Below are 22,500 nucleotides of genomic sequence, written 5' to 3'. Positions count from 1 at the left end.
CTTCGGGTTTGTCAAACTCCACAACTCGTCCTTTATCTATAACCAACACCTTGTCATAGTCCATGATGGTATTCAAGCGATGAGCGATAGTTAACACTGTGGAATCTTTGAATGATTTTCGTATAGCTTCTTGTATCAAATGATCTGTCTTGTAATCCACATTCGCAGTGGCTTCGTCAAGAATGATGATCTTGCTTTTCTGTAAAAGCGCCCGCGCTAAGCAGACCAGCTGACGCTCACCAACGCTGAAGTTGCTCCCAGACTCTCGCAACTTGTACTCAAGCTGGCCGGGTAGCTGCTGTATCACAGTTTTCAATTGCACTTCTTCTAAAGTTCTCCATAGCTCATGATCTTCATACAAAGAAAAAGGATCTAAGTTTCTCCTAAGGCTGCCGCTAAAAAGAACAGGGTCTTGAGGTATTACAGTCATAGCTCTGCGAGACGCTTGCAGATTGAGATCCTTGATGTTTAAACCATCGATGATAATCTGAAACAAAATAGAGTGAGTGTTCAAGCTCTTAGGTGGATCTCTTCAGTTCCAATCTAAATTATTTATGGTCTCCTTGGCATGTGGTTCCCAGGAGAATTAATCATGCATGACCTTTAAATTCTTGTCTCCGGAGGCCGCGGTTCTTTTGGTCAGCATCAAACATAGCTAAACATGATGATCTAAAGTGCGCAGTCATAATGCAGATTTATTTTAACGATTCGCAGCAACTATTGTTCTGAATGATTCACGGACTTTGTCGATCGAAACCAACCAGAAGTCGTTGAGTACTGTGCAGGACGTTCCCCACTTCGTAACTTCCATTTAAAACAATGTACAATGTATACCTACATGGATTTGTGAATTCTAAAAAAAACGGAAAGATAAATATAATAAACATGCTGATGTAAAAGGACCAAACTGTACTGTTCTTACCTTATATAGTAATACATCGAACGGTCTCTAGAACATGCATGAGGCAGTTAGAAAGCGAGTCGCTTTTGCAAGCAGAGAATAAACGTCGCTTCTATGAAAATCTGACTCTAACTTAATCAAAGTTGTCATAAAAGTATAGATTATATAGGTCATGTCCAACAACAAAATTAGATCTGCCCTGATTAAAAGAAGGAAAGGATTCATTTTTGCATAGATACATGGAGATCTTTTGCATGAAATCTCTTGACTGTCATGCAGAAGATAAGTTGGAACCACTTTTTGGGTGACCCAGATGGATGTCAAAGCTTTCATTTAATTTACTGATACATCGAGTGAATATTATGGACATATAGAACAATCCTTGGCTACCTTGCCTTCAGGTTCAGGCATGCGAAACAAAGCAGCCACTAAAGACGATTTCCCAGCTCCTGTGCGACCTGCGATACCAACTTTCTCCTTTGGAGCAATTCTGATGTCAATGTTGTTCAAAACTTTAGGAGCATCCTTTAAATACGCCAAAGACAAATCACATAGAGTCAACCCTCCTTCGTATGGCCACTGTTCAGGAGGTAGTGTGTCGGTATTATACCCAGGCTCCGACTCGATGCTGGCGTAATTCATCACCCTTTCCACTGAGGTCATATGGTTTTCTGTATCTGATGCGATTCGGATGGCATACTGTGTGACATCCAGCATCTGGAAGATGTATGTTAGTGTCATACCTGCTAAAGCTGAAAAGAAGAGTAGGTATTTCAGGTAATATACGAAAATGTCAGCGCCTCACCTGACTATGGTCTGATTTACCATGATAACAGTACAAAAGAGACCATTCTCAAAAGCCATTTGATACGTTTGCAGGAAAGAGTAAAATAACATAAGGGCATACTTTCAATACAATTTTATTGCAGTCAGGTTTTACAGACAGCTACAGACCTTACAAAACAGCTTTAAGAAAATTATCATGTTACATAAAAGAGAAAATAATCCGCCTGATAAATACCCTCAGTGATGACTTGCCCATTTTACTTTAACTCACAAGGACCGTAAAAATTTCGGATACCTGGACTTTGTGTCACCAGTAAAGCTCCAACTGGCACAGCTAGAAAAAGAAAATTAACCAATGTGTTCCCGCAAACCGAAAGCAAACGTGTGGAGGCCTTTAACATCAACAATGCTGAACTGTTTTTGTCGAGGTACCTGATGTCAAAATAAATAAACCATTCCTTCATTAATAGTTATCCAAGTTCAAATGTCCGTTCAATTGCAGAGCTTCATGTTTTCTTGATTTTATTTGTTCTTTAGAACACTAGATTTGTGCCCTTGTCAATGGCGATATAAGACCATTGAACATATTTTAGTTAAAGAATAAAACCTACATAAGTCAATGCTTTAAACTTAGCTACCTACCTATAAAGTCGCTTAATAAATGCTTCTTCCATTGAAGAAGACCGGATCACTTCTAATCCAGCCACAGTATCCGCGATACAGGAGTACACGGGACTGCAGGTCATTGCTTCTATTCTCCTGATCTCGCGTGATGATCTCAAATAAAACTTGGCCAAGAAAATGAACAACAACATCAAAGGAGTACAAACAAAGAAGAGCCATACGTTGGAAATAGCTGAAAGAACACTGCCGCTGAACGCAAACAACAGCAATTGAATTGCAAAGAGGGATTGTCCTGGAAGAAGATCATCCATGCAGCCAGTGTCTTTAGAGAAGCGATTCAAAATGCGACCGACTGGATTTGTATCAAAGAACAGCGCTGGTGCTTTGATTATTGCCTGTGTCATCGCACCATGAAGGTTTTCAGAAGCCTTAAGAGTCGTGAGATAGTAACAAAACGATGACACAAGCGAGAGAAAGAAAGAGATCGTTACAATTGCTCCGTAAACCAGAAGAGTTGCGTGGCTCTTTTGTTGTTCGTACGGCATCTCTGTCATTCTTGAAAGCCACCAATAGGGTGCTGTCCACGATACTAGACATGCAAAAATGGACAACAACAACACACAATTATTAGTGAATAAGGGATTTCATCAACATCTAACCTGTTGATAAGGGGAAAGATAAAACTCTGTCACCAGTGATTCTGCACTGAAGTGTAATATGCTCTGCCTGATAGAAAGGGCAAAACATTAAGTAAGACTGGTCATGAATTAAGTGGAACTTTAAAGGCAATGAAAAAAAAAGCTTCAAATTGATGTTTAAATCTTGCAGTCCACTGCAATGTATCAGATTTCTTTGCGTCAGTAGAAACCGTGTCCCTTCAGACGCACACAGTGGAGCTCGAGCATATTCAATAAAAGATAAAAACAGTGAAAAGTATAAAGAATCTAGATTATCGTAAATGTATGTTACCGCTAAATTTAAATTCAGTTCAATTTTAATTTCAACCTAGGTTATTTCATTTTAAACTACATTGAAATTGATAGTAGGAAACATCAAGAAAAACTCACCAACTATTAGCAAGTATCACATTTGGATGAAGGGGGCTTTCCTTTTCCATTTTATTAATTTTTAGCGCTACATAATCCTGAAGTTCGAATTTCTTCTTTTTCTTCTTCCCTTTCTAGTGTGGTGTATAATAACTGCAAAAGGCAGGCTTCTGGCTGCCTACAAATAGTGCTGATAAGCAATATTTAAGGCGAGGCACCCATTTCAAATAGTGGTTATAAACAGTATTTAGGTCTCAGGACCCATTTTTGAGCGGTTAGCTTTCAATAACTGTGATTTAGGGTTAGTCTGCAGTCCGCGGTCAGACACAGCTCTCCTTCAATGTCTGGTTCATCCACTTTTTCAAATTATTGACCATTCTCCTGCTCTGTATTTGATGTAGCTGTAAGTTGTCCACTCATTTGTGGCTTTTGATTTCTTTTCTCCGAGAGATTCCGAAAACCACTTCATATGGCATTTTGGCAATTGTTCTGTGAATGGTCATGTTTTTTTTTACAACCGTTTTTTCCATGTGCGCAATGGTGGTTGTCGTGAAGGCTTGGAAATAGCTTCAACTCATCGGTAGAAAAAACATATATAGGTGATTTCAGTTGCTGATTCGATGGCTTAGCAGCTAACACAGAAGAGATGTGCGAGGGTTTCGAGGGTTCGAATCCTTGGAGCAGTGTGGAATGTTGTGGAAGCTTCAAGGTAAGTGGCACAGTCGGTTAGTAGTAAGAAAGGACAGTAAGGGGGAAGGAAAGGGAGAGACGGTAATAGGAAGAGGAAAGGAAGACTAGGGAAAGGTGGAGAAAGGTGTTTTCTTTTTTTACTCCCCCCCCCCCCCCCCTAAAAATCCAGGCCCCATTTTTTAAATTATATCCCCCAAAAAAGGGAAAACCCTTTTTTAGACAGTTCACAATAATCTATTGTAGGTTGAAAGAATTTGACCTAGGTTGAAAAAAATCGATCAACCTAAGGTTGAAACTAAATTAACCTGAATTTTAATTCAACCTTTAACATTAACAGCGTAAGCTTCATTTGACTAAAAACATCAATAAATCACTACTTACCCTACTTTCCACTTACCTTGCACTATCACAAAAAAGGCAAAAAGGCCAACCAACATTTCAACTGGAAGCGCAGCTCGAAAATATCTCCAGTATCGCCACCATTTCACAGATCCAACCACTCTGTCCTCTTCTGCATCATTCAGGTCAACTCTCTCGTCCTTCCTTTCAACAGCAACAGGCTTGTCACTTGACCCTTCAAATGTTCCAAGAGGCTTTTCCAGTGAATCCCACTCTGTGCATGTTCCTCGCTCCTGAGTTGTACCAGAAAAAACACCATTCTTCTGTATTTGCATTTCAATGCATTTGCATTCCTGGGCAACAATTCCATTCTCAAGCACGACAACATAATCTGTTTGTTTGAGGAATTGCAAATGATGGGTGACAAGAATCCGGATTCGCCCCGCTAAAAATTCTTTGATACATCTATCAAACAAATGTTTGCCGACCTTAGCATCCACGGCACTCAGTGGATCATCCAGCAGGTAGATGTCAGCATCGGAATAAATCATGCGTGCCAGGCTAATGCGTACACGCTGGCCACCACTTAGTATAACTCCACGCTGTCCAACTTCAGTCAGGTCTCCTTTTGGAAAGCTATCTAAGTCGATTTTCAAGTCACACACTCGAATAATCGCGTTGTACGTTTTCTCCTCAAAATCGTTTCCAAACAAAATGTTCTCTCGCATGGTACCAGAAAATACCCAAGGAACTTGGGAAAGATATGCAATCTTACCGATGCAGGATAAATGTCCAGAGAATAATGGAAGTTCCCCTAATATAGCCATTAGCAAAGATGTCTTTCCGCTTCCAACGGGACCTGTTATGCCTACAAGTTGTCCGGTAGTAACTTTCAAGGTGACGTCCTTCAAGGAAGGGCAATCAAACGTATCGCTCCAGCAACATGATACTCTGCTAAGGATAACCTGTGGTTGACTTTTTGGAGAATTGTCATCGAGTCTTCGAACAGAAAATAGAACTGGTTTGTCATTTCTAAAGCTCTCAATTCTCACAGGACGAGGGTTGTACCTCCTTCCGTTGAAGAAAACTCCAAGTGCAAAGGGATTTCTTTCGTTTCTTTGAAACGTTGATGTATCAGAAATGTTATGAAGTAAATTTTGCACTCTTGCAAGAGCGGTTTTTCCTTCTACAATAAAACGTAACGATTCTCCGATGAATATCGTCGATATCATTTTCAGATTAGCTAGGGCAGACATTAATGCGAAAACTTGAAATGATTTCAGTTCAATTCCCGAGAAAAGAAGAGCGAGGACTGAAATTAACCCTGCAATGGGTGTGCTGGTGAAGAAGAGAGCGTAGATGCTTGAGATGACGAATCCTCGCAAACGATGAAGAGATAGTTCTTTCCTACAATAGAAGTATAGGATCAAGTTAGGTTCTTGGGGTTATGAACACTAAAATAAATAAATAAATATCTTAATTTTTCTATAGCGCGCGAATCATACGACACAAATCTAAGATATCTAGTTTACAATATAAATATGATAAAGTGATGTAAGTATGAATAAAGTAACAATTATAGCAATAAAATTATATTGATGAAAATTACAACTGATCCGTAACTGATTATATTCTATTTAAGTTCATATGCCTTTTGGGAATGGTGACTTTTTAAGTCGTCTTTTAAAAGACTGTGAACTATTTGAACAGGGACTGCACTAGGTAATTTATAGCAGAACGCTGGCGCAGCTGCAGTAAAACTACGATCACCAAGTGTGCGTAGAGTTTTTGTTCTGGGTGTACGTGGTTGCAATAAAAATTCACTAGACGATCTTAGACTATATCTAGATAGTCTTGTGGGTAATACGTTCGCTGAGATACGCTGGTGCAAGTCCATGGATAACTTTGTAGGTAAGGGAAGTGGTCAAAACTACTACACTCGAAAAGGACCCACCAAACCACAAAATAGATGGTGGTGTCTGCCTGCACCCCTCTTGCTTAACGTCAAAAGATGGTGTCTATATTGCGTAGCCACAGTGAGATTCAAACCTCACTTTTCTCGTTTGACTAGTAATGCCGACTCTTGCTAGCTGAATATTCCTGTGTCAACTCAAATTTAAAAGCCAATAAAATGTTGTCGGTAATGTTCATATGATAAGTTCGAAGATAGGTGGTGTCTTTGAGAAGCCCCCTACCCCAAAGGTGGGTCCTGTTCGAGTATAGTAGTTTTGACCAGTTCCCTAATAAGTAAGATCTTGAACTTGATGCGGTATTTGATAGGTAGCCAGTAGAGTCTTCTTAAAATTAATGAAATATGATCGAAAGATTTACCTTACAAATAAGCCTGACGGCCGTGTTTTGAACACTCTAGGGTTTCAGAAGTTTAGTGGCAGGCAGGCCGTAAAGAGTACTCTTGCACTACTTTAGCAGTAACGAAAGGAAACATTTTACGGTAAAGATTAACGGTAAAAAACGACGTTTCGACCGTGCTTCGGTCATTATTAAGTAAGTATGAGAATAAAATCTTAAAAGAGAGAGAAACAATGGTGTAAAAATATGTAAAAGTGTGAAATCTATTGGAAAAATGGGGGTGTTAAAAACAATAGAAACATGCAGGAACTATTTAAAAACCTTACCACGAATTGAATCAGACTATACATTGAGACTTACTCTCAGTTCATTTTTAAGAAATAGGAAAGAAATGCACAAACAAGTTTGACTGCCTTGTTTTTGAAATATTTTGATTTCTATTGTAACGTCTATGTTATTTTTTTTTCTTTCACGATTTATTTTGTTGTCATTGAACACACTTGTTTATTGAGAAACAATGGGGTTTTAGATCCGGAATTAATACCACTGACTGCTTAGTTGACCTAATTGAACAAATTACTAAATGCTTTGATAATGGAGAATTCGCAGTAACACTCTTCTTAGACCTTAGCCTTTGACACTGTGAATCACTCTATTCTCTTATCTACATTGTCTCATTCTGGTGTCGTAGGAATTGAAAATATGTGGTATAAATCTTACCTTCAGCATAGAAGACAGGGTTTATGTGAACGGAGTTTTCTCAGATATTCAAGCTATCAATTTGGGTGTTCTGCAAAGGTCCGTTCTTGGCCCAATACTATTTCTGATCTACATTAATGGTTTGTATATTACTGCTACCTCCTATTTTTCTATACGCCTCTTTGCTGATGACACTTCACTCCCTGCGTGTGGGAAAGATCTTGCCGGATAGTTTCAGACCCGGATCGATCATATCAATAGTGAACTTCCCAAGATATATGACTGGCTTTGTGCAAATAAGCTAACATTAAATTTGAGTAAAACTAAATATATAATTATAGTGTTCCAACCCAGGAAGAAATTAAACTTTAACCTTCATCCGCCTATAGTTCTATAGTTTTAGCTGGCCAACCTCTGGACTATTCTTTTCATGTTAAATATCTTGGTCTAATTATTGATAGTCATCTGTCTTGGCATGACCATATTGAATACACTTGTTCCAAGATAACTAAGAACCAACGATGAAATTATATATGAATTGGATCATATATGAACTGCGGATATGAAGTCAAGTGAAGCTATGATCTTCGCAGTTGTGGACGCAATTTTTACAATTGCGTAGAGAAAGCCTGAAAATTTCAGGACTTCAACGCGATTTGAACCCGGGGACGTAGAGATACCGGTGCGACGCCCTAACCAATTGAGCTATGGAGCCACTGACGTTGGGAGCTGGTCATTTGTGGGTTCTAATGTTCCCGTGAGGAATGAATCAACGATGAAATGATATATGAATTGAACGAATAAATCACAGTTGTGAACGCAATTTTTGAAATAAATTGTGTTCACAACTGCGATGGTCATAGCTTCACTATATTTCATATCCGCAGTTTATATATGATCCAATTCTTGCCCTGATGGTTGGACAACAATTCTTAATTACTTGGATACTAAGAGAAAAGTAAAAATACAAAGAAACATACCACGCTATATGTAAAACAAAGAAAAATATATGACAAGTTAAACAGTTTAATACACAGACAGCCGTTATTAGGGTCGTCACGACGACCCTAATAACGGCTGCGAAGGAGACCAGGCAAGAATGGGACCGACACAAAAAACGGCTGCAAGGAGGCTAGGCAAGCTATTACTTCAACTATATTTTGCCCCATTTCTCGATCCCTTTTTCTCTTTCTCCATTTGTTTGTAATCCCGTAAATTCAATTGGTTCGATTCACAAAATGTTTTGGAACGACTGAACAAGCTGGTTCGCAAGAAACAGGTCGATTGTCATAGATAGTTTTCACAGTGGTGTCATCAAATTCTAAAATCAACATCGCGAGGTGTTTTGGATTTTTATCTATAGGAGGTTGAAGACGACCTAGAAATAAATCTTATTTCAAGCTCCCAGTTCAATGACGTTTTTCGTTTCGAAAATTTCCGAATTGTTACCTTGCGTGACACCATGATACAAAGTTATTTGGTTGAAAAAATGTCTATGCCTATGAATCTCAGCAGTCTGAGCATTTCAAGTACATTAGGAGATGTGTTCATACACGTGTATTTTATCTCATGAGCAAAAAGTAAGCGTTTTCATCGCTAAGTGAATTCCAGATGTTCGTGTTGATTTCTGGCCGCCATATTGGTGCACAATAGTAGTGAACCAGCATAGTGGCTCCATATAAAATTCTATAAAGTTGCGTGAAACGCTTTGACAAATAACTCAGAAACGATGTACCGCACAGACCTGGGAATTGGTGAGGTGTTTTATGAATTTGTCTCCTACAACATTCCAAGTTTTTCGCTTATTTCATTAAACGGTTTCGATTTGCAATAAAAATAAAATCTGAAATCGTTGAAAGAAGGAAGCCAAGAAAATGAAATGTTATAAAAGACTAATGTCTGTCTGTTTGCTGCATCGTTTCAAAATTATTATTCAATTTTACGGAGCTTTGTGTGGAGACTCGAATCAACAAAACATCTGGACCTCAGTTTCCGATTAAAGCCCTCTCTTTTTGCTCGTGAACGGAACTAAATGAGCATAAACATGTCTTCGTCTACGGCTTATTATGCTAAATTTTCCAAAAAATCACAAGGCGAAACTGTTTTTCGAACCAGGCAGGTTTATCTCATTCCTCTGTCTTGGTGTCACGCAAGGCGAAAATTCGAAAATGCAAAATGCTGTACTTTCAAAATGAAAATCGCTACGTAACACTGGCAAAATATTTACTTCTAAGTAATTTTGGTATCGATAAGATAATCAGAAACTTCGCAGATTCGATTTTAAAATTTGATGACGCCGTGTGAAAACACTCTTATGATGTTCACAGTGGAACGACCAAGAACGAAGCAAGATCTAGACATAAACGTAGAAAATTCTCCTTCATCAAAGCTTGTCGTTCTCAAAGAAAAGTCATCTGCCCACTTTATCAAATACTTTCAGATGTGAGGTTGCTGTGTCAATCATCGCGGATGGAAAGGATTCCGAACTAAACATTTTCTTCTATCGTAAGCACTGAACTCCGTGGCCGAGTGGTCTATAGCGCGCGCTCAGAATGCTAACTTGAAAGAGCTGGAGAAAGAGTGGGAACTCTAATCGCCAAACGGGAGTTCAGGCATCCCACGGAATTACTGTACGGAGTTGTGAGTGTTTCCCAGGATCCCCGCTTTACCGAGGTTAATTCAATTTCCGCGGGGTATGCGCATTTGTGACTATGATGAAGAAAAGGGAACGGCTTCGAATTGTTACCGTGGCTGCCACAGGCATCCCATGGAAACATAGAACAACGTTACTCATTTTCTTACACAAAAATTGGCACATTAGCTTATTCTATCTATTATTGTGCCGACGATGTGAGAGAATTTATGAACGAGGCGAGCGATTCGCAACTGCGAGCGTCGTTTGATAAAGAGTTTCACAATTTTACACCGCTGGAGCTTAGCCTATGTTTTAAGAATTCCGTCCACGGTTGCATGTGGAATAACAACTCTTTTTGTAGAATTTGTGTAATTGCTACTGGTTGAATGTGAATCCGTAAAAATTTTCCTTAGTCTTCCAGGGGCTAGATCATTAAGAATTTTAAACATCATCCTAGCCTTAAGGACGGTGCCTACTAATTCAAAGATATTTTTGCGCGGCTTACTGAATATGCGGGAAAAGCAGATGTTAACAAGTGTTATTGAAATCCAAAATGAAAATTGGGGGTAACCTTGCATTTTTCGAAGATATTAAATCAACAATACTTGATAAAAGACTTAAAATACAAAGCAATGTATGGCGGCGTCCTTTTCCAAATTGAAGCTTAATTATCTCTGAAAAATGAGTGGTTACCCCTAATCTTCTTTTTGGATACCAAGAGAACTTGCTAAGTTGTGCTTTCTCCGGGTATCTTTGAACCGCGCAAAAATAACCCAGTATTAATAAGAATCACCCATAGGAAATCCGAGTATCTCGAGATGCGCAGAACGTATGCGCAATAACAATAGTAGGCACTGTCCTTGAGTTTGACTCTACGCTAAGCTAGTGTACCCCAACCAAGGGAGCGTAGGGCTATTCCTGACTGGTCAGGTTCATTTTTTCGGTATGTAATTACCTCAGCGCACCTGTTTTGAAATTTTTGCAAACCCTGTGCTAGTCCAATACCAAGACAATTCCATACTTTGCAACGGTAATCAAAGTGTGGCTGAACCAAAGCGTTCTATGCATATATAAGGATTTCGTGGCCAAGAAAGTCTGTAAGCTTTTTAATGGCACCGATTGGGGACAAAACATTCTTCGCAATTTCATCTACGTGTTTTCCCCAGGCAAGAAACTCATCGACCTTTATACCTAGTGCCTTACAGTCTCTAACCCTATTGACAGTATCCTTGCCAATCAAAATATTTGGCTCTGTTAGAATATTTCGCAGTTTTTGTCGGGAATCACTTACTACCTACTCAGTTTTTGCTACTAATATTAAGGCTTAATTTGCTTGCAGCAAGCCACTTCCCGACATTTCTAAGGTCATTATTAAGGCCCATCTCCGTTTCTTCAATTGTTTTGCCAACAGCGGTTTTGTTGCTGTCATCTGCAAATAACCAAGGAGTAGTACGCTCAAGGCAATTTGTTAGATCATTAATATATATCAGAAACAGAAGTGGGCCAAGAATTGACCCTTCAGGGATTCCGCATGTTATCTTTTAATTGTCAGAAAACTTTCCTTTTACCTGGCAACTTTGCACTCTATCCTATTTTAGCATGCGTTGCGCGTGTCCTTGGATGCCATAAGCACTAAGTTTTCCTAATAGAATCTCGTGGTTTACGTTGTGGAATGCTTTCTTAAGATCAAGAAAAACAACCAAATTATCAGTTGGTAGAGCATTATCATCGACAGGTTCATTTACGTACTTATAGGAATTGGTCATTTTTTTGAGTATGTAACTGAACCCGTCGATGAAAGTGCTCTATCAACTGATAGCTCAATTAGTAGAGCACTCAGTGCACCGGTATCGCTGCAGAGGTCATGAGTGTGAATCCCGTTCAAGCCAGAATTTTCTAGGCTTTCCTTTCGTTACTTTAAATAGCGTTCATAACTACGATGATCTCAAAACTTAACTTGTTTCATTCCCGCTATTCAAATGTATGTCTTTCATACATTGTTCTTTCAGTAATAGGATGACATAAAATACCCTTCTTGTTTTAAGAACCTTTTCAAAGCAATTAGAGTAATTAAAGCATCTATATAATTATGTGTTCCAAGCATCAATAAACAAATAAATTTAATTACCGGGTTGCCATATATGGTAATCCAGTCAGACTATGAGTAAAATTTGGCCGTTTTTTTTTAATTTTTTCCACGTCAGAAAAAAGAAAAAGTTGCCCAATAGCTCTTTCCTGTCACTCCCCTGTTAAGTGTTGTCTTTGTGCGTAGAGTCTTCCGCGGGGTAGTAGAAATGCGTCGATTTTATCCACACAGTAGAATATTTAATTAACCTGCAATGGCGTCGAAGTCATTATAACGCGAATGGATAATTTGTTAGTGGATCTTTAAACAGAATATACCATTATAGAGCTCAAGAATGGAACGTCAATTGGATAAACAAGACAGGCGGTGAAAAATAAATATCTGGAATCTTAAGAATGACGAGTAATGGACTTCGACAACAATTGCATTTTTCGCCCTTCGAGCGGTGTCAAAGTGAGATGTAGTTCTAATATTTTACCAACTGAATTGTTATGTACAACACTGAAGTGGAAAATTCTCTGGTAACCTTTTTGTAGTTGGATATGGGTTTAACAAACTCACAAAACTAATCGAACACCTTGAGTGGATCTGTGATCTCTAATGTCGGGCGAATTATATTTATTTGTACTCAACTCTGCACAGTCTTCCGGTAAAAATACCATTGGAAATTTGACTAATTGTTGTTCGTCAAGAATTCTTTGAAAGAAAGCTTGCTGTCCATTTTTTGCTTCATTATTCAAGGAAGGGTTCTTCGATCAGTAAAGGGTTTGATCCTGAGATTCATTATTATTTAAGTTGCGTATCGGGTTTTTGACACGGAGTGTCACGGCTTGTTTGCACTCACTCAGCAAAAATGTTTTTTGTTTCAATAAAATGTTTGGCTTTTAAAGGTTTTTTTGAGATTTTTCTGTCTTTGAGGATTGATGGTGTTCGAAATGATTCGAACTTAGCTAATTTGCATCAGTGAGGGTTGATCTTTGTCTGATATGAGCATTGCTTTCATTAAGATATGACAAGAATGAATTTTTAGCCATTTTGTATTTCAAATGTTCTTATTTATTAATAGATAGCCGTAGTTTTGCAAGCCAGAGGATATTTGTTTAGTCATTCTAATGTAAAATGAAGTATATTTGGGAGGCGTTCAAATGATTAATAGGTAGCCGTAGTTTTGCAAGCCAGAGCATATTTGTTTAGTCATTCTAATGTAAAATGAAGTATATTTGGGAGGCGTTTTTGATCAAATTTAATTGATGCAACATTTATTTACAAACAAGAAGCAGTTTCAAGAAGGGGGTAGACTTTCATATACCGGACTAATAAAGTGGAGGTCAAAAGAGCCATTGTGATTCCGATTAGGCTTTGCTAATTTGGTATTGTTATTGTTCTTTTGTTTTATGGACATTAATTATTTCGGATTCGGTATATGAAAGACCAGCCCAACAAGAAGATATTTGAAAAAGAAATAGTATTTCGTTTCCGGAATGGCAAGGGCGGGAAATAAGATTAAATATGTTGATTCGGCTCACTCTATTTGTCATATTTATGATTTCTACTCACTATGTTACACTGGTTTACATTGCCAATAGGCCTTACCTCTTATGACGTCAACCGGATCCGAGAGCAAAGAGAATTGTGGTCTTATATTAGTAGTCACGCATACTTCATAATGGCGTTTGCAGGTGGTAGTTGCGATGAATTGAAAGGCGAAAATAGGGAGCTTAAAAGCACGAGATCTTTTTGTCAACACGGACAGAGACCAGAAGTGATTTTGCAGAGAAAGAGACCTCACACGTCACAGACGTCAAGTCACAAACCTCAAAGCTGTCTATTTGGCGTCTGTGGTGAAAAACAAAAACGCGAGAAGGCAAGTTCATTTTAGGTGTAATAACTCTGTTTTTTTGGTTTATTTTTGTTGTTTTCCTGCTAATGCTGAACAATCAACGTTCTAATTCCTATTATTTATGAAAAAACTCTTCAGTTCTACCGGCTGATGAACAACAGCGATGCAGACGCCGAGACTCAGTCTTGCCAAAAAAGCTAGAGTAAGTCTTTTTTGAAAAATATTCGTTTTCCTTTATATATCCTTTTGTATGTGCTTGTGCTTTTTCTCTGTGGTCTTAAATTTTAATGCGCTGGCAATGCTAAGACAGCGTTTCCAGAAAGACCATGTGAAATTTTGAAAAATTTTAATGACCGTCAAATTTAATTTATTTTTTGGAACCCGTCATTTTTATTTGTCATTTGCTTTCCTTTACAAAAATGTACCAAATGGATTGGACAAATCAGCTAACACTTGCAGGTCTGAACTTTGCTTTACATTCAGAATCATTTCAGGATTTTCGATCGTAACTGGATTGAGAATTTCTAGCCGTGTTCTCTTCCAATAAAACAGTAAGTTCATCCTCTGAAATCAATCTTTGATCGTAGCTCTGAAAAAGCATATCTCTTGTCTTTCTTAAATAAGTCATGATTCAGTATTAAGAAAGAAGACAAAGAATCAAAACTGCTGTTCAATTAACCAGCGATGCCGTAAGATCACTGACGCGACATGCTTAATGCAAAGTCAAGTCACAGACGCCTTCTCGACCCAGTTTCACCTCGGCTACTTGGCGTCCGTGTTGACAAAAACGTCTCGTGCTTAAGCTCCCTAATATCCTTGATGACCCTAGTTCTGCTAAAGACTCCTGCTTAGACGACATCGAAGCTTTGGGGCACATGCCTGATGTTGTTTTTAGCGGAAATAAGGAGGCGATTAACAAATCAAACGGCAACTCTAACAAGAGACAAGATGCAGCCGGGGACATTCTCGATGTTGAATCTTTGCAAAGCGATAGCAGAGGTTGGACAAAATCTTTAAAAGACTTGCCAGCCTTTAGCCATAAGAACAATAGAACAATGACGGATAAGATGAATCCAAATGAAGAAAGGCTATGGGTTGTAGAAAGAAAGTTACTTGATCTGAGAAGCATTTTCGTCAAGGCAAACACTGTCGCAAGAACTCGGTCATTTTTGGTAAAAGCAAGAGCTAGTGATCAATGAAGAGCATCCAGTATTTGGTTTATGTGCATCTGAATCAGGAAAGTGGAGAGGTGGAATATGCGAAGTGTTGCTGGATTCGTTATTAGATCCAAATGGCCATTGCTTGTAGATGGTATTGTTTTGGAAAATGGAGTCCCCACTGGCTGTATTGAAATTCAATGGCCATATTCCAAAAAGGATACGATGGTTACTGGTTCAGCAAAGGTGGATAAAGCATTTTTCTTGAAGATAACAGATAGCGGCTTAGAGCTGAAAAGAAACCATTTTTACTACTACCAGTGTCAAGGAATAGTGAACCTTTTAGGATTACCGTGGATTGACTTTGACGTATACACAAGCGTTGATGTACATGTGGAAAGAATCCTCAAGGATGAGACCATTTGCATGGGAGAAGAAAGTGCTTCCACGGTTCACTTCTTTCTTCCTTTCTTTTATTCTACCATTAGCACAATAACTGCATGTTTGTGGCACAAGAAAGCCTTTCAGGACCAACTAACTGTGATTGTAAAACAGCAGAAAACCATTACGCTATGATAAGGTTATTGTATTGACATACAGGAAATAATGTTAAAGTCACTCTGTTTTGTAGCCTAAACTTTATAACTCTCATTTTTCAGTAGCACTGAAATCTCCTGACCCAAACATCAACTCACAATAAAAATGAAAGCAAGGCAAATATTACATACTGTCTTACATGAGTCACGTTCTGTTGTTCTTTTTTATGGTGGCAAAAAATTGGAAAGATAAGAACAAATAATCCAGACCTTGCCGTTTGTATCTGCTGCCATAGATATTGGGAAAACAGTACTGAGTATTTTAACATGTATTTTGACCAAGGCTATTCGCCTTCTTTCGGTTTAATTCTTCTTCAATTGAAAGATGATCTTTCCCTTCAAGAAATGGAGGAATATTTAACAATTATTCCATAAGCGCGCGTTGGATATGAGATGGTAAATAGCCAACGAGGCGCGTAGCGCCGAGTTGGCTATAACCAGTCTCATATCCAACAAGCGCGAATGGAATAATTGTTTTATTAAATTCCTTCGACTCCAAAAGTTTGGAAGTACGAAATACGAGCGGAAAAAGCGAGCAAATCCGAGCGAAATCGAAAAAAACTTGATGAGAACTGATGCGATGTTATGTAATACCTTGTTGTCAGACAGACGCAGGCTAATCACAAAAACATTTCTTGCCTTTTCGCGTACTTCTAAACGTCGGAATTGATCCAAACTTTTCACAAAAAAAGTTTTTTTTCTCCTTTTTGGCTTTATTCAAAGAGAAATTTGGCATTCCGACGAAAACATTTTTAGTTTAGCAAAGCTTAACGCAATCATTTACCATATAAGGTCAAACCAAGGTATATGAGCTGATAACCGAGATTGAGTGAACCAATCAGAGCACGCGAAATGCATTATCCGAGGTTGAGAATTTAATAATAAGAGTTACACCCTGGGGTAGATCATCTGCTATTTCAAATCCCTTGTCAGCCATTACAGATTCTCCCTTGATAAGCAAATCTAATATGCCACCGTCATTAGTAATTTGCTTATCACTTGATGACCTGCCTGCATAAAGATAAGACACAAAAGAAACAGCACCAGATGGGCTAATGCCAATCAGGGCTTTGGCAGTATTGTGATGTTTATAGCTAGAATAATTTGACTTCTAAATGAACTGGGCATCTCAATGAATATTTCTGCATAGTCTATGACTACACGTGTGGAGGGGTACATTTGTTTGAGTGAATCAGGCATGGTCTTGTCAATGCATGACCTAGTAGGCCAAATGGGGTAAGAGCGAAATCTAGCATGTAGAAAATCAATACATGATATCATACTGCGTGAAATTTGTGACTTTGATAATCCCGCTCTTACTGCAATATCTTCTTCATGAAGTCCCAGGCCTGAGCAGTCTTTTAGGTCCACGCTTTACAAAGTCACTTGACGTTATATTCTCGGCCTTAGTGTTCGAATCACGATAAACAATATTGCTTACTGCTAGTCCAAATGTTTCAAACAATATTTTGAATGTCTTGTCAAGCGCAGTGTAGAATCTGAACAACTTGTCATCGTCTTTAAAATGATCAAAAGAAAAAGACTTTTCTGTTTGTTCCTTAAGTATGTGCTCTTTCAGGAGCTTAATGTCATTCTTCTGACAAGCGTTTTCAGTTTCTCAACCTGCTGTCTCAGTGAGGGCGAAGGATCTAAATTCTCCACTCCAGGGAACATTTGATCAGTGCAATCCATCACAAAACTTTGCGGCTCAATTTCGCAAAGACGTTTGCGTTTAGTGTTTTGCTCTGCACAGACAGAACTTTTATTTCTGGCTTTCGTTGTTGACCCTGGTTTTCTTAACCTGGGTTTAGTGTTTTTGGGCACTATGGTTGGTAAACAATTCATGTAAGTCTTTCGGCTTCCTGGAAAATGTTGCGAGCAGACTCTGTGGCCTAACGTTGTGAAGAAACTCTTATGAGAAACCAGATGAATCTACTTTTTTCTAAGCTCCCGTGGCTCTGGGCTTTTTCCGTTAGGAAAAGTATAGAAAGAAAGCTCAGGATTCTTCTTATTATTGTTGAAGCATAAAGGCACACAATATGTGAAGCCTCCATCGTTTCCCCCTTTTTAGGCGCTGTAGCCGATGAAAAAGCCCTCTCTTCTTCACAGCATGCTTTGTCAAACTTTTTTCCAGCCATACTAGAGCTATGACTAAAACCAGGGTTGTTATTACTTTCGGCAACCTCCGATAAAACAAGAAAACCTTCCTTACGGCTTGTCACTTCTTTATCCATGTTGGATTTGTTTTCATTGCGTTGACTACTAAGACCACAATTCTCTACGCGCTCACATCCGGTCATGTCATATTAGCATGGAAAGCGATAACTTTGCATTTTTCAATAATCGATCGCTTCAGTCTAACCCAAAATGATTCAGGTAGCTAAAGCCTTTTATTTGTGATCCATTTCCATTGCTTTTGTGTTCGTCACGTTTATATCTTGCCATAATTCAGGTTTACGTGTTCATGAATTTGCTTTTGCATCTCGAAGATGTTTAGGTTTTCAGTAGCTGTTGTCACAAGGACTGGACATAACATTGCATCGGGAAAAACAGATTATCATTGTAAAATAAGAGAAATTGTATATCCAGGAGCCAAAGCCCTTCGCCCTACTATATTAATAACAATCAACACCAGTTAGTTCTTTCTTGTTATTTTAAGATCGTTTTTCATATTCATATAGTACCCAAATCGCTTTATTTCGTATATGAGAAAACTTTGAAAATGTAACGGTTACTTTTTAGAATGTATGCAGAGAAGCATACGCAACGTCAAGTTAATATAAAATGCAATTTGTAAAAATGTTTATCTCCGCTGTTTGTATTTCATTCTTCAATAAAGCCAGTTTACGCTCTCAGAGCGTCCAGTTATATTAAAAGTCCAGAAAGCTAATCGTAGTTGTCAAGTGTCGTCGTATAATGTTAACTTAAACGTAATATTAACATTAATATTAATTAATTAATATCAAATATTATTTAATATATTGATATTAATATTTTAATATTAATCAATATTAATATTAACTTAAAGTTTTCACTGCTGTATTAACTAAGAAAAGAAAAAAGTAATTGACAGCATGATAGAAATTCAGTTAATTATGATTAAGTAAACTGTTCAATATACCTTCGTATCGTTCTGACCAGATCTCTGAAGTTCCATTCCCAAGCGTACATTTTGACAGCACGCATTCCAGTAAGAATCTCTTTCATGACATGCAAACGTTTGTCAATTTGCTGTGAAACGTTTCTACGCCATGTTGCCGCCTTTCGAGATGCAAATGATCCGTAAACAGTAACGACCAACAAAAAACACGCTCCTAGCAAAGCTTGCCAGGCAACAACCCTCCAGATAATCGTCAGGGAAATAACAATGTCCAGGATATGCAATGAGAAAAGGGCCATATGTGGACCGGCTTCTTCAACTGCTTTAGCATCATTTGAAACAATATTTATAATGTTTCCTGGGCTGACTGTTTCTAAGGACCGTCGATTCATGCTAAGGATCTGAGCAAAATAAAAGAAACGGCTAATTGTTCCAAAAGCAACGTGAAAAAGGTACCCGTCAATGCCGAGAAAATTAAGGAATAATTGTCAGGGGCTTTTTGTTGACATGACAATACATGTACAGCAAGAAATCTTGTGAGCAATGTTACGTTAATGTTCACTTAAGAGTGCTAATTCTTTTCCGATTATTTTAAAACCGGAAGAACGCAGTGCTCGAGCCATTTGCGCTACTTTCTGTTTCTTTGCTTTCTGTCTTCCAACCAGGTTAACTTATCATGCACCCACACTTTCTTAACTTACCCGTTTCTGCACAAATCCAATCAGAGAGACTTTAAATCGAATTGCTATGGTCTCGGATTTGAATATCAGATGAGTCAGGCTGAAAGACTGAACAGTTGGGACTAAAACAAAGCACAGAACCAATGACATTATTCCAACCAAGTTTTTCCTTGAATCTTCAAAGGCGATGATTTTCAAGAAGAACCAAATCAACAAAGGCATACCATTAAAGGTCAGGGAATAAAATGTACGAAGTGCTAACATCGTAAAATAATCTCTGTTGGAAATGGTCCTCATCATGGCTCGCCAAAAGCGAGGCTTTGTTCGTTTTGAGTCGCAGGATCGCACTTCCGCCAGCCATTCCATCTCCAACTCCCTTACAAGTGTTTCTGCTTGATTTTCGGTGTCGAGCTCGAATAAATGTTTCTCTTCAAGTGGTTGTCTGTATCCAAGTTTAAGAATTCCACTCATCCAAGAGAATGTAACCAATGACAAAAATCCAGCTTGACTTCGTGGGTTTTTGGATTTGAACTCTTCCATCTTGTAATATGAAGTATGGTGTGAAACTAAGAACGTCAGGAAAAACATGATTAGATTCCTCCCAGCAAAGTATAATTTGATTCAGTGACCCGTAAAAAAACTAATGATTCCAAAGCAATCTGGAAAAAGGTGCGTCAGAGACTGCCACCTCTTTTGGTCATATTCGGTATATTCAGTCATTCACAAGAAATTATCACGGACTGCAACTGAGAAGCAAGGAAAAACCATCATTATATATGGGCCAGTAGTTATACCATAGAGTCATTTTTCAGCATTTTCTTAAGAACAACCTTTGTTTAATTAAGTCCTTTGAAATGATACAGAAGGGTGTTTTCAGTCCTGAAATATCTTCCTTGGCTCTATAGCGACTTTCTATAAAAAGTTGATGACGCGTCGAAACGAATCAGGTGAAGGACGAAAATCAAGAGTATCTCTAGAAAGATTTTGAGGGAAGTTAATCAAACTTCGCGTCAGTTATTTACATCAGGTAAGGAAAAGGCAGAACAGGTATGGTAACCAATTGGCTCCTGGGTCTCTCATTTATCGTGTTTTGTCTTAACATTTTTACTCCTGGTAACTAGTGAATAGCCGTAAAGAAATCTAGGCATTTATAGCATGTACTTTATTGCAGAAAGAGGTTGGATACCAGATTGCAGCCAAAGATACTTCGCAATAGTTCATAAAATCTCTTGCTGTTGTCAGTATTCTAAGATGATTTCCGATGTCAACGATTTTTAGACAAACGCCTAAATGATCACTGAAAAGAAATTAAACGTTATGCTTTAGTGGGTCTTAACTACTTATTATAAGCGGTTCTGGATCAGCAAATTTAGCGAAGCAAAGAGTCCTGTCTTGCCTTCTTAAAATTTTTCTTTTCCTTACTAGGAGTTAGAGGCTATCGCTTGCGTAATTGTACTGTTTTAGTACAGAGAAGATTCATGTCATTTACTATCATTGCAAATAGTGCATTTCTTTTAAGCACCACCACCTGGTGCATGCGCAATTCCGCGTGATGAACATTTTCTTGATTGTCTTTCTGTTTATTTTCACCTCAGTTTTGCATACTAATAAGCAATGCTGAGAAACTGAAGAACGAAAACAATTCATCAAAAACGTGAATAACACTGAAGGTCGAAGGGTGGGATGGAATACGGACAGAACATCGGCCTGAGGAGGAGGATACAAAGCTGGTAGACTTATTGGAAATGCGATCTGTAGAAAGGAGACTGAAAAAATGCGCCTTGATTACTTCAGTCGAGTGCTCTTTCTCATCTTTCTTGCAGCAATAGGAACTAATGTTTTACACGAACATTAGTCTTTGCCACAACTTACGTCCTGAAGAAAATGCATTAGTACAGTCAATATGCCAGGACTGTATCAATTATTGACGAGCTCAAGTCAACTCCATCAAATCAGAATACATACCACAGTTACACATATATTATGACATTTCAAATAGAATGTATGCATTTATCACTTAGTTATATTAAATCCAAGAACACTGACTTACCTCTTAGCACAATCGTCGAAATTATGTTTGGATGTCAACAGAGATTCGTCAATATTGTATTTTTATAATTCTATTCGCATAATTTCGTTGTGGATTCGGCACTGCGGCTGTACACTCTTTAAAAGTGGTTTTCTCTCTTGCCCCAGGGTACCGTTGATTATGCAAATCTGGCTAACACTCAGACATTCAGCCTGCTTTTCACATCACGATCCCTCTTAGAGCTGATGTAATTCAAAGCAATAAAGGTTGCACAAAACTTCTCTGGCTTCCACTAAATGCAAAATTAACCATAATCGAGACACCATCCGTTATTTACACCTGGTCAATAACAGCTATTTTCTAGGAACTTCGACACTATTACAATCGCCGCTTGCTTGTTAACTTTGTCTACCCTTTGTAAGCAACTAATTACTCTCATTTACACTCTGATCACCGAACCCTATCGCAGACTAACATGTCAGTAATTACATACTTCACATTTTCATCGTTTTTCTTGATTTTCCGTGGACTCGCGATCCCAGAGTCGCTGATTCAAGGTCTCGCTTTGTCAACAGCTTCCTTACCCTGTTTGGCATGCCGGTGACATACTGATGGGGTGACCCTGCGATTGACTACTCCAGGAAGGGGGTGGGGAGTAGCCATACTATAAGTCGCCTCATGTCACAGAAAACGGAATAACGTCAGGCCGTGTGAACCCCCGGTGGTCCGGGTGCGACTATGTCTCACGGCCTTGACATTTGCTTTTTTAAAATATGTCAACAAGACGCCTAAGAGCGTGTCTGTGGGATGCACAAACAGTTAAACAAATTGTCCAGTTATAGCAAACCATCATGCTTAGTCAGAGCGAAGAAATCACAGGTAAAATTTGGAAAGTGGCGAAAGTTTACCAGAAAGATAACCCTGTAACTTTAAGTAGCTGCTACTTGTTTTACTATAGAGAAATAAAGGTTATTTATTAATT

The 22,500-nt window shown here is 38.5% G+C and overlaps 1 protein-coding gene across 1 annotated transcript in view; it reads right to left on the bottom strand.

Moving 5' to 3' along the window:
• Positions 1-21,667, bottom strand: part of LOC138045759 (ATP-binding cassette sub-family C member 4-like) — a 22,468-nt gene extending 801 nt beyond the window's left edge. The window contains exons 1-8 of the mRNA XM_068892364.1: positions 21,540-21,667; positions 19,511-20,055; positions 18,831-19,210; positions 4,445-5,793; positions 2,330-2,900; positions 1,983-2,119; positions 1,292-1,653; positions 1-487 (exon numbers count right to left, since the gene is read on the bottom strand). The exon at positions 1-487 is cut by the window's left edge and continues 801 nt beyond it. Coding sequence (XP_068748465.1) covers positions 1-487; positions 1,292-1,653; positions 1,983-2,119; positions 2,330-2,900; positions 4,445-5,793; positions 18,831-19,210; positions 19,511-20,029 — 3,805 coding nt within the window. The 5' untranslated portion in view covers positions 20,030-20,055; positions 21,540-21,667. The remainder of the gene's footprint in view (positions 488-1,291; positions 1,654-1,982; positions 2,120-2,329; positions 2,901-4,444; positions 5,794-18,830; positions 19,211-19,510; positions 20,056-21,539) is intronic.
• Between the last annotated feature and the right edge of the window lie 833 nt (positions 21,668-22,500).

This window comes from Montipora capricornis, chromosome 4, assembly GCF_036669925.1.
Source record: "Montipora capricornis isolate CH-2021 chromosome 4, ASM3666992v2, whole genome shotgun sequence".
Taxonomy (NCBI): Eukaryota; Metazoa; Cnidaria; class Anthozoa; order Scleractinia; family Acroporidae; genus Montipora; species Montipora capricornis.
Note: the sequence above shows the minus strand (reverse complement) of the source record. Positions and strands in the feature narration are given on the sequence as shown.